The sequence below is a fragment of the Oncorhynchus masou genome, chromosome 15 (assembly GCF_036934945.1).
Source record: "Oncorhynchus masou masou isolate Uvic2021 chromosome 15, UVic_Omas_1.1, whole genome shotgun sequence".
Classification (NCBI taxonomy): Eukaryota; Metazoa; Chordata; class Actinopteri; order Salmoniformes; family Salmonidae; genus Oncorhynchus; species Oncorhynchus masou.
The window spans coordinates 19,943,223-19,956,791 of NC_088226.1; the positions used below are offsets into that span (position 1 = coordinate 19,943,223).

Here is a 13,569-nt window from a genome sequence, read left to right on the forward strand (position 1 = left end):
CCCTTCACTAGAACCATTTTCAGAGAGGTTGGTAGGATAATTGTCTTTTGGTAATCAAGGTCATATGTTCCTCAGGTTAAAAATGGAATATTACCATCACATTCTATTTCCCGTCCCCTGGCTTTACAATTGGACTTGCTCGTGCCTTGCAGGGGAGCCTCACGAATCTGTGATTTAAAAAAAAATTAATCTTTTTACATTTCAACTTTATTTAACCAGGTAGGCTAGTTGAGAACAAGTTCTCATTTGCAACTGCTGACCTGGCCAAGATAAAGCTTAGCAGTGTGAACAGACAACACAGAGTTACACATGGAGTAAACAATTAACAAGTCAATAACACAGTACAAAAAAAGGCGAGTCTATATACATTGTGTGCAAAAGGCATGAGGAGGTAGGCGAATAATTACAATTTTGCAGATTAGCACTGGAGTGATAAATGATCAGATGGTCATGTACAGGTAGTGATACACCACTGGTCATGGCATTGACCTTACTGATGAATGATAAGTTATAACACAGCTACAAGTACTGAAGGTAAGTCCATAGATTGAGATATGGTGGGAGTTGATGTGGGGTGGCATGGTGCTTTTGTAAATCTACAATTCTGGTATGTCTAAGTCTCTCAACTCACATTCATCTAAAATTGAAATGTTCATTACACTTCATGGATGGAACTTGTTAGTCATGATGCACCGATGCTGTCCCTCTGACATCATCAGCGTCGCAAAAATCCATTGCTAAAAACCTGAAAGCGAGCTTCACATCCACTGTGTGTCACGAATGTTGAATATATAATTACATTTGAACTTACTCTGACGATTGTCCATGGGGTTGGTTTATATATAGCGTGGAATTTGAGACAAAATATCTGAAGGAATATATCAATAAACAGGTCAGCAGCATACCCTCTTCCTCTCTGTCAAAATAAAAGTCTGGCACAAGTTATGGCTTGCTTGCCAACATATGGCGCACTTGCAGGACTTTTGTTTTGGCATGAGGTGTTTGACATGTTACATGCTGACCACACCGCTCACGTCGCGTGCGCGAGCATTGCAACTTAAATGTACACATACATGTTATTCAAATATTGCACCCACACTGCTCACGCTCGTCAATGAGCATCTGCGTTGCCAAGCCCTATAATAGAAGTCAGTTCTATTTGTGACATTGAACACGGTGCAAGTCATGCCTCTCACATCTCCTCATTGATTAATAGAAGCAGATACCCACGTGCCATCACCTCATTGGTTATACCCACGTGGGTGATTGAAAGATGAACTGAGGTCAGTCGGTCGTCGTGGCAATACTATGAATGTTAGATGCCAATCGCCATATAAAGTCCAAAGATGAAAGGGCCTGGAAGGAGGAGAGATGACTGGAAACAATTCAGTTGACTGTTTTATGTGTGGATTAATTGTCAGAGTAGAGGACCTTGTGAATTTCAGGTAAAATAACAACTCAACATTTATATCCCAAATTAGCTAGCAACAGCAAGCTAGCTAAATGGGACAAATTAGCTAGCAACTGCAAGCTAGCTAGCTAAATTGCCATAAATGTTGAATGCTTTTTGACTTATCCCCAAATTAATATAATTGGTTCAGAGTTTGTTTTGATATTTCAACCTGCGTGTTGTGATCACGTTTGGTGTGGGGGCAAAATCAATTTGCGCACGCGCGCATCCAGTCTGGGCATGGTGTTAGGCACCTGCAGCAGACCCATGTTTGGAAAGTCTGTTTATTATTTTGTTCCATCGGATATCTTTTCTCAAATTCCGAGGTATATAACAACCAACCCTATGGACAATTGGCAGACAAAGTTCAAATGGAGTTTTATTCAACATTCGCAACAGACGGTGGGCATTCATGTTTTTGCCAATACAAATGTACGTAACTATGGGCTGGATTCAATCCGTATCGCTGAAGAACCGTGTCACATTTTTCAGGTAATTTCTGATTGAGCCGACATATGCAGCGTTTGAAGTGAATGCAGTCTCTGCGAACGCAGGAACATTGCCTTTACATTTCAATGGAGTGTCTGCGGTACGGATTGAATCCAGCCCTAAGTTGTCCGAGAGACACCATATGAATGTGTGATTTGAAAGATATTAAATAGAAGCCAAGAGATCATGTGCTGCAGAGAACAACAGATTTATTGAAACATTAATCACTATTAGTTTCAAACAATAAGATTAAGGAATGAAAATACTAAAAGGAAATTACTCTAAAATATATTATCCAAAAGCTTGGAGCTCTACAAGTTCCCATTTTACCCCTAAATATTAACGTATGCATAAACAGTAGCACCGCCATGAACCATATATCTAAATAAGACATTTAATAACCTTTTCTATAAGTGTACTAATCAATGGTAGCTCAGAGTGATAGAGTTAATATAGAAAGTGTTGTTGTTGATTTCAGAGAACAAATTGCAAATGCCTGAAAACCCCTAGAGTCAGGCTCTACCAGATCCAAAATAAAATTACTCTAGACTGAAAAGCATGTTTAATAGAGAATCTCAATTGAAAATGCACCTCAGTGCAGGGCAAGGCCTAATCTGTATCTGGGAAACCGAACCCTGGAGACAGGCTCTTGCTGGCTGCCTCTCCAGGCCAGTCTACAGAGTGCAGTTGGCCTCCAGTGACTTCCTGCACTTGGCGACGGTCAGGTAGGTCTCGACCTCGGGGGGGGGAGGAAAAAGAAGAATGGGTTATAGTTGACACATTTTAATGTGTGTGTTCTAGGTCACCAGATCTTTCTCGAGAACAGTCTTGATCAATGAACAATAATAGTAATAATATATGGGTTAAAGACCCAAAGATACTGTTGGAATAGGCTAAACGTTGATCATTGAGATAGTAAATGAAAGAAACTGGGTTATGTCAGAACTTAATGGTTCTCTGAAAAAAAACAATGGACATCTGTGGATTAGATAAGGGGTTGAAGTCAGGAGGTGAGGACAGATTCTCTGAAGGCAGTCATAAAGGTTTGTTATCCTGTTACCCTCTTTATTAGCTTCCTGTGGAGCCATAAACTGTAAGGATTGAAGAAGGAGGAGTGTTTTCAGTAGGATGTATATGACTGTGGAGTGAGAAATGTTTTTCTGTCTGATTACAGCTGTACAGAACCTTTGGGAAGAATTAAACTTGGTTAAAGCTTCTCTAGTGTCCGTGAGTTATTTACTCTGAAAAATAAGAACCTAACAATGCTTTGCAATAGAGAACACAACAAAAACAACGCACTGTAGAAAATACAGGAATGTACATGAAATTGAAGGCAACATGGTTTCACACCTTGTGCATGTCCTTCTTGAAGCAAGCCAACAACTCGTAGTTCCTCCTGACGTTTCCGTCGCCCCCCAGGTTCTGGTAGTAGTTCCCGTAGGGGGGCAGCTGCTGAGAGTCATTGTCATCCAGGCTCAGTACACCATCCTGGTTCCCCTGTGGGAGACAGAGAGAGATTCATGGTGGGGTGGATGTGTGCATATCAATATTTGTGTATTGGGCCTTTCTGAAAGCACACGTAGCAAAAGACACATGCATAAATGTCCTTGAATGGAGCGATATTCAGTCATTGAATGGGGTCTCACTGATATAGTCACTATTAGCAATGATAGATAAGGTCAGTTACCCCGTCACAATGTAAAGCCCTGAAAAATCTGCTGAGAAGAGGCATACGTGGTCCTACACTATGCTTTCTAACTAGGAAAGCATACAGGTATTTCCCTTTCATGTCACTGTAAACCCTAATGTGCTGCCATTACTCAACACTTTTTAGGAAACCGGTTGCACTTAATTTACAGAATCTGACTGCAGTTACTTAAAGTGATGTTATAGTCAGTCATTACTCAAACCTATAGAGTCACCCTGTGATGTGTCCAGATTTGAGTTGTACCAGCTTGACATGTTTTAGTAATGCCACGTCTCAAATATAATTTCCCAGTGTGCCTGGCCTTTTTGAGTGAAGTGTAGTTATCACCCATGACTGTATATGTTAGTGACAGAGACATGGCTGTTGTCATTCATTTTCAGTCCTGTGGCCTTCAAGTGAATTCCTAGGCAAATATTATCATTATAATTCAGCTCTTTACAACAATACATTACTTATCTCATAAGACCTTATTTTGAGGTGTGGCTTTACCCTAATACAGTGGCCTGAAACTCATGGTATACAGGCCACATCAGGCCTGCAAGTTGAGTTTGCAAAATTCTGGTAACTTGTTAATCTTTGTGAAAATGTTGAAAAATGTATGTTATATATCTTTGTGTAGCATAAAATGAATCAATCACTCAATGTTCTGTACATGCAAAAACACAGATCGTTAAAAATATATATTTTTAAAATCTACCTGCAGTAGAGCATGATGGGTAAAAGTTAATTTGTTATAACTTTAAAAAATTGCATTGATGTGACTTCTCATTTAGTTTTGAGCCAGTACCACATAAACATTTTAAGCAATAAGGATTTTTCATTGACTTTGAGTTGAACTTACTAGAAGTATTTGAGTTAAAAATGCCTTGGAGTTTACAGTGCACAAAGTGTGACACAACAAACGGTCATTGTTCTCCCTCCTTTCTTTACCGTGATGAGCAGATTGATGCCCACTTTGAGGTCGCTGAGCTTCTCAGAGATCTGGTTGGCGTTTCTGACCATTAGGCTGTTGGAGATGATCAGGGTCTGGCTAGGGTACTCCCAGGATTCAATCAGACGGAAAGAGATATGGAGCAGCTTCAGGACCTGTGTGTGAAGATGTAGAGAAACCACAGATAATTGGAAAATGAAGTTGGGTTGTATTGTACAGCTTCAGATGCCATATTTACATGATTGAGTGAAATACTTTTGGGGCGGGATTCCTGTACAGAAAAGCACAAAATGGAGATGTAGAGAAACCACCAATTAGACAGTGATGGTTTTACTTGCAATGATTGTGATATGTGGTTGTTTTATCTACCTTAGTTGAAGACACTGCTGGGAGAATTGTGTGCCGCCCTATGGGACTCACAATCACAGCCGTTTGAAATACAGTCTGGAATCAAACCAGGGTCTGCAGTGACACCTCTGGCACTGAGATGTAGTGCCTTAGACTGCTGTGCCACTCGAGAGCCATGCATGATGCTGCCTCTGCTTGTCATTGTAAATGAGAATTTGTTCTTAACTGACTTGCCTAGTTAATTAAAGGTTAAAATAAAATTTTAATAAAAAATTATAAACTTGAGTTTACATAATTGGTGGTCTGCTTGCCCAATAACTAATGACTAAGTTCTATCGATTGTTCAAATTGAGATGCCCTATTATTTATTTTTGGAATCTTGCATCATGGAGGAGTTCATATTTAAGGTGAATAGCAGAGTGAAACTGTCACGATCTGACACTTTATATGGTTCTAAAGGGCATAACATGCGTAATTGTCTCAGCCAGGTTACTTACTGAACTCTTCTGAGTCTCGTGCTTGTCGATTGGGCTCACGATGGAGTCAGAGTTACAGAAGTCCAGCAGGAATATCTTGTTCAGCTGTCTGCGTTCATCAGGCAACAGGGTACCGTCCTGCACAAAATCACAAAGGGAGAGAGATATTGTTTTAGCCACCAGGGTTGTGTGAAGAGGACACTGTCTACAAGAAGAAGAACAATCATTGATACACTATTTGATATGTCCAAAGAAGATTCAAAAGCTGTCTTACAAAGTCATTGAACATTTTCTGAGCCAATAGGTGGAGATGTTGCACACGGCTAACCGCGATGTTGAAGAGCCGTTGGTTTTCTATCGCTGCCCCATGACTCAGGAAACAACTGACCAGTAAGACTGGCATCAGCAGAAACACTAAAAGAGAGATTCAAATAAGAAATGTAGAACACGAGTAAGTCGAACTATGGTGAGATACATTGGTAAGATTTTCTCAGCCATCGTACACTAATAGCCTAGCGGGTTAAGAGCGTTGGGTCAGTAACTGAAAGGTTACTGGTTTCAACCCCTGAGCTGACGAGGTGAGAAATCTGGTGTGCCCTTGAGCAAGGCACGTAACCCCAATTGCTCATGTAAGTCGCTCTGGATAAGAGAGTCTGCTAAATGACTCAAATGTAAATGTTATTGATCACATAGTTAGGTTGTTAAAGCAGGTGGTTCTGTGTCAATCGATTATAACCTCATAGCAGTAGGTTACTTGTTCACTTTTCTCTGTCGTGTTGGCCCCTGTCACAGTGATTAATGGTGTAAGTTAAATTGTACTAAATGGTACACTGACTTCCCACTGAAAAAAGAAATAGACAGAAAAAGCAGGCTTACCTTGTCCCATTTTTACTCTTAATTGCCAAGGATGGTTACTTAACTTGAAAGTGCGGTGGTCGGTTGAGTATGTTGTCATTTGTTTGGGGCCACTGTTTTTATAGATGGGGAAATCCATGTTTTAATGTATCAGTAGGAGGAACCATGAGATTTTCATCCATTTACCACCTTTCATAGGACCTGTTTTTGTATGTGATTGTGGAACAATCACCATAATACGTCAAATCAATCATACATTTTTCCATGAGTTTGGGAAGAGGGGAGGTGTCCTAAAAAAACAACTTACTTGATGACTGAACGAATTAGGGTCAAAACACATACAACACAAACCTCTGTTGTCTAGGATGTAATGAATGGACACAAGATGCACACACACACACACACACACGCACACACGCACACACGCACACACGCACACACGCACACACGCGCGCACACACACAGGTTATTCTGCCATTCCGCTGTGGTACTGTGGATAACAGGCAGTATGACAAGACATTTATTATATTGCTTCTTTATTAACCCCAATATCTTATTGTTTAATGTCAAATTGAATGTCCTATGGCATTAACACTTAGTCAAAGTCCTCAAAGTAGACACACAGAGAAGGACTCGAGACGGCATATGTTAGAATGTATCGTTTTTTGTTTAAATTCAGACAGGGTCTTGTTATCATCAACACACACAACATAAAGAGTCACTTGATCAATACCAGTCTGTGAAATACCCGATCCTTTTTCTTTTTGTGTGAGAGCCTTTGTTATACCTGATGAAGATCCTTTCAGTAATCTAAGCATTGTCAAGAAAGCCTAATAAAGGTATCTATTGGAGCAAGTGTGTAGGCCCTACTTCCTCCGTTGATTGATTGATTTATTTTGGGGGGAAAATATGAGGATAACACATGAATGCTTTCAGCCTAGCAGCATGTGTGCTTGACTACACAATGTTACCAGCCCAAAGCCTACACTCTTTTTGTGCCGCACCACCTTACTGTATTGTTTACGATACACATGTACGTGTCGGTGTAAGGTGTCATGGCACCTATGAAGGTTATCTGGTCAATAGTCATGACAGTAATGAGATCATGTCAACGTGGCATACGGGGGAGTAGACTGAACATGTTCAACCGAAGTTGAGTGAACATATTCAACCTAGATCCATATTCAGCGTTCAGGACACGGAGACGTGCTGAATGTCAGGCCCAGCGCTGTCCTAATCCTTTCCTGGCGAAAACAGAAATCGATCTGTTAACCCACATCACTTTGGAAGGGCGGCAGCAAGTGCATTTACTGACCTCATTACCTTGTTGAATATGTGGTAGCTGGCTTTCAAAAGAGCACTATACAATGCTTAGTTTCGGCCACACTATCTGATTGGATGTAGGGATGACTTGTTTTGAGAGTACAGCAAATCAAAAATACTGTATGTACAGCATATATCGATAAAGATTTTATTCCATCATCCAACCTCTCATCATCTTGCCCCATTGTAGGATACGAATTGTCTGTAGCAAAATGTCAGAAATCACTCAAAAAGTTCAATTGTTGTTTACGTTTAGTCACATACTGCATCAGTGGTTCCTAAACTTCTCTTTCCTTTTGACCCTTATTGACCCTTGTGGAAAATCCACATGAATTTTACATGTGAAGTGTTTCAGAAACACATGTTTTCATGTGATCACGTGATCTTATGTGAAGTTAATGTGATAACATGTAAAGCAACCTGTGATAATGGCAGGGTAGCCTAGTGGTTAGAGCGTTGGACTAGTAACTGGAAGGTTGCAAGTGCAAACCCCCGAGCTGACAAGGTACAGCCCCTGAACAGGCAGTTAACCCACTGTTCCTAGGCTGTCATTGAATATAAGAATTTGTTCTTAACTGACTTGCCTAGTTTAAAAAAATAACATGAAACTGCACATGTTTATGGGGTTGCCACATATAACCGTTGTGATGTGGTTGTAACTCACTCCAACTCTGCCTGGGCCTCTGTGCCACATCACACTGACCTTATAGGTAGGAGGTGAAATGGCGAACTATAATACCTCTCCGTGAAATGAAATTATGTTGAACCAACGTGGACAAGATGTTGTTTTGGCTTTTGTGCTCGGTGGGTTGTCTTGTTACACTTACCGATATAGTGCTTGGATTTACATCAAGGGGATAGACGTGAGCTACCTCTACACTGTTACATGGTATGAAACTGCAGCTAGGTGCCAGTGGGTGATTACATCACTCAGTTCAGCCTCAGCTGCTCAATTCCAATGAAATGGCAAATGGCATCTCCCCAGGCGAGGTACACGACCCTCCACCACTCTGTGTCAAACAAGCCTGTGAGACCCTGACACAATCGAAGATGATATGCACATCCAAAACTTGAACCTGAAACCCTGACAATGACTTGGAGCGGAAAAGTCCATGGCCCCCATAGCAAACACCAACGCTGCCCCACCCTCCCATGCCCTGGCAAAGAGTGACCGTCCCTGGCTCCTGGAGTCTCGCAGTGTTTTTGTCTGTGCAGGCCAGTCAAGTTCTTCCACACCGATCTAAACAAACCATTTCTGTATGGACCTCGCTTTGCGCACAGGGGCATTGTCATGCTGAAACAGGAAAGGGCCTTCCACAAACCGTTGTCACAAAGTTGGAAGCACAGAATCATCTAGAATGTCATTGTAGTGTTGATTTCCCTTCATTGGAACTAAGGGGCCTAGCCCGAACCATGAAAAACAGCCCCAGACCATTATTCCTCCTCCACCAAACTTTACAGATGGCACTATGCATTGGGGCAGGTAGTATTCTCCAAACCCAGATTAGTCCGTTGGACTGCCAGATGGTGAAGCATGATTCATCATTCCATAGAACGTGTTTCCACCGCTCCAGAGTTCCAATGGCGGCTAGCTTTGCACCACTCCAGCTAACACTTGGCATTGCCCATGGTGATTTCAGGCTTGTGTGTGGCTGCCCGGCCATGGAAATCCATTTCATGAAGCTCCCGACGAACAGTTATTGTGCTGCTTTCAGAGGCAGTTTGGAACTGGGCAGTGAGTGTTACAACCGAGGACAGACGATATTTATGCGCTACGCGCTTCAGCACTCGGCGGTCCCGTTCTGTGAACTTGTGTGTCCAACCACTTCGCGGCTGATCTGTTGTTGCTCCTAGAGGTTTCCACTTCACAATAACAGCATGTAGAGTTGACTGGGGCAGCTCTAGCAGGGAAGAAATTTGACAAACTGACTTGTTGGAAAGGTGTCATCCTATGACAGTGCCACGTTGAAAGTCACTGAGCTCTTCAGTACATTCTACTGCCAATATTTGTCTATAGAGATTGTATGGCTTTGTGCTCAATTTTATACACCTGCAACAGGTGGGGCTGTACTAGCCAAATCCACTAATTTGAAGGGGTATCCATATACTTTTGGCCATGTAGTGTTTTAGCCTAACCCATGAGATTTGTTTTCATCCTGATCAAACGCAGCCTACTGAACATTCTACTCTAAAGAGTGAACGTCAAAGACAATGTCCAACCCGAATTTTGATTCTTCACAACCACCAGGACATCCATCACCACTATACGTCTTGAACTTTGATTAAGATCTTTCAGCAGAATAGAATATGAGGATGTGATACTATAGAATCCCCTATCGACATCCAGACACAGAGCTGAGAAGCAGCAAGACAAGCAGTGGGTCATTTAAAATGACAAGATCTATATAGACATTCAGAGAATGTGCTTACGCTGCTCTGTGCTCACTCTCACCCTCGGCATCTTAAGAGAGGATACCGTTCAGGGGCGTATTTAAGTGTGGGAAGACTACCAGGCTTCGGTATTTAATGGCACATGTCCAATTTCTTCCAGAGTGTTCTGCAGGGTCCTGAAAACGTGCTGTGACACCCAGCGAGGTCTCCTGTCCCCATACTCTGTTATCCGATCAATCAGCATGTCGTTTATGATTGGTTGGTTGATGGACAGGGACGTCATCACGACCCCGCTTGCGGGGCTTTAGCCCTTTAGCCCTCCAACCCTGAATATTTTGCGCTGCTGCTGCTGAAAACAAATATATACGCTGAATGAGTCGCTTAGTTCATAGAACCATGGTTACATGAAACTCCCAAAGTCATCCAACCGTTATAATAAATGTAAAGCAATTGCCGTGTGTGGTCAACTAGATGGTCATTTGTTAGCTAAGTTTAGTTGTGAATGTTAGCTGAAAGTGCTTAGTTCATGAACCATGGTTACATGCAAAGTCATGATCGTTATAATAAATTCATCTAGTCAATTAGAAAGCAAAGCATGAGCTAAGTTTAGTTGAGTGCTCATGATCATTCATCTAGCGAATTGAAAGCAATGCAGATCTTCTCCACACACAATTAGGCCTATATTGCCGACCCGATGAGCTTCCCTAATGTTTTCCTGAACTTTCCAATACTTTTCTGATGCATTTTAGTCACAGCCTACTGAGCACAATCCATTGAATTAATACTAAGTGTTGATTATTTTGCCTTGGGTAAAGCACAGAGCATGGAAGAAAAAAATATCAGTGGGAAGTGGTGCTGGAAGTGCTGCAGATACATTTAAATAAATGTGCCTAATTATATAATTACTCCTGTCTGTCACACCCTGACCATAGTTTATTTGTATGTTTCTATGTTTTGGTTGGTCAGGGTGTGATCTGAGTGGGCATTCTATGTTGGATGTCTTGTTTGTCTATTTCTATGTCTGGCCTGATATGGTTCTCAATCAGAGGCAGGTGTTAGTCATTGTCTCTGATTGGGAACCATATTTAGGTAGCCTGGGTTTCACTGTGTGTTTGTGGGTGATTGTTCCTGTCACTGTGTTTGTTGCACCAGTCAGGGCTGTTTCGGTTTTCCACGTTAGTTGTTTTGTATTGTTCGTGGTTTCATCTTCATTTAAAGATGTATCTAACTAACCACGCTGCATTTTGGTCCGATCCTTGTTCCACCTCTTCGTCAGAGGAGGAGTTAGAAGAAGCCCGTTACACTGTCTGTACAGAAATAAATGAAATCATTGAAAATACTACACCGGAGAGCATAATTTAGCAACAGATGATCAATAGCTTCTTTAATAAAAAATTGCTGTTGATTGTTTTGTCACATCATCAGCACATGTAAGCCTATTGTCGGGAAGGCGGCAACTGGGCCGCCCACGGGAAATATCAAACAGCTGATTGTTGAGTCGTGGCTGGAAATGTGACTGTCAAAGAACAGAAGGCAGCAGTTAAAAGGCCTTCCGCAATATTTCAAAACACAATTGCCGGGAAATAAACTGTGTGGATGAGTGAGTGCCACTGGAAAGTTGGTGGACCATAATTGTAAGATCTGTGTCTCTATTCTTTTCATTGGCCTATATGCTATTGGTTGCATTTAAGACATGGTCGTGTGTTTTGTTGATCTCAGTATGACAGTGTCAGAGTGGCCTGTCAGTTTGATCATTTGTGTGGTATTTAAAACAATCTTGTAATGTCTCCAGTCATGTAGAATTATGTAGAGTAATTTAGAATTGCATGAAATTATTTTAGAAAATGACATTTTTCTCGAACCCGCAAATACAATGACATGCATGCAAGGGCTGCGCCCCGAATGTTATGAAGCTCTGGTGACGCCCCTGTTAATGGAGCTGGGAGTGAATCAGTCACGCGGTAGAGTCGGTAGCTAGCTAGCTAATCACCCATGCATTTCCTTAGCAGCTAATGGGGTTTGGGAAAGGGAAAGGACAAAGGGTGAAAAGCTAAGCAGCTGGCGGAGTTCAGTGTCATTCCATGTTAATGAATGGCTATGTTTCCCTCACCATGCCAAGGGGTGCGTTTTTTTCTAAATGCATTCTATGAATAGGAAAGGGGGGTGTGAAGATGGGGGCAGAGTTGAATGATCCCGATTCCAGATGTCTCTATTACATGCACCCTCACCCACCCATCTGCCCACCTTCTCCTGAAAGTGCAATGTGAATGTAGAGGGCTGTTTCGTGCCCCTTTTTAGATGTGACTCCAATAACTATCTTAGTCAACTTTCAAGTATCTCTCCTATTAACATTTGAGACTGTTACTTCCGCTCCTGCTGCTCCTGATGTCTAAAATTATATATAACATGACAATTTGTGGTTGATGTTGGAACGAGGAAAACGGCGGCTGGTGTTGGTTGTCTATCAACAAACAAAACTTTTTTTGCCATCCAATGTCACTTCTGGAAGGGTTTCATCTCCAGGACAAGCCCTGCCAGTGCATCTCACTACATTCTGCAAAATCCACGCCACTCCAAGGCCATGCTATTTCCCTCCAATCACATACAGGTACACACAAGCATGTAGCACACACACACACACACATGCATACACTTACACATCAGCGTATCGCTGTGTTCCCACCCATCCAGATCTACTTAAAACAGTAGCATCATCAAGGACCCCACACACCCCAACCACAAGCTGTTCACTCCCTTGTCCTCGGGCAGACGGTATCAGAGCATGAGGTCTGATACCAACAGGCTCAGAGACAGTTTTATCTTCAAGCCATCAGACTGCTGAACACTTGAACTGGACTGACCACCTGTACTCACTCTCCACACCTTAGCACACATGCAATCCCTCACACACTCACACACACATCACAATGGCTGCTACCACCCTCTTCTATTGCACACACTGATTTAATACTGCCCAATTTAAACATTTGCCCCAAATCCCTCCTTTCTCTCATACATGTGTAAATATTGTACTTTAAATTGTGCATTCATGTATTAAACTCATGCTAAAACATGTATTATATACTACTGAGCCATATACTTTATGTTCATATTCTTGTCTTTTGTAATTTCTTATTCATGTCACATGCCCTTTTTATTCTGTACATACCACTAATATATCTTGAAACTAAACCTTGTCCTAAGTGAGCTTAAGGAAAAGCCTCACAGCTCAGTGACTATGAAGGTAAAACTTACAGGCGACACAAACAAAACAGTTCCACTGAAATAGCTTTCTCTAACATGCCATGGACATAACATGGCTTTTATGCAAAGAGCCACTGCTGTGACACAGGAGCCGACTGTGAGTCGAAATAGGAGTTTACAACCAGTATGTGTGTGTGTAAAGAATAATAGTTGGAGTGAGTGAATAACCAGAACGTAACCTTTAACGTGATGTAGAGCAGGCAATGGTGGAAACGTTGTCTTGCCAGCCGTGCTTCATTTAGAGTGCGTCTTTAACTTGCACATAGTGAGGGTGCACCCTTTATTAGGTTTGAACTTTTTGTTTTACAGAGTACTGCATGGATGATGGATGAGT

At 41.8% G+C, this 13,569-nt stretch overlaps 1 protein-coding gene across 1 annotated transcript; it reads right to left on the minus strand.

Annotated features, from left to right (window-relative positions):
- Positions 1–2,131: 2,131 nt before the first annotated feature.
- LOC135555840 (somatotropin) lies at positions 2,132–6,380 on the minus strand. The gene is made up of 6 exons (XM_064988601.1): positions 6,279–6,380; positions 5,677–5,816; positions 5,424–5,540; positions 4,578–4,733; positions 3,290–3,436; positions 2,132–2,676 (listed from the first exon to the last, which is right to left on the minus strand). The coding sequence occupies exons 1-6, from the start codon at positions 6,355–6,357 to the stop codon at positions 2,614–2,616; spliced, it is 702 nt and encodes a 233-aa protein (XP_064844673.1). The 5' UTR covers positions 6,358–6,380; the 3' UTR covers positions 2,132–2,613.
- Positions 6,381–13,569: the final 7,189 nt, after the last annotated feature.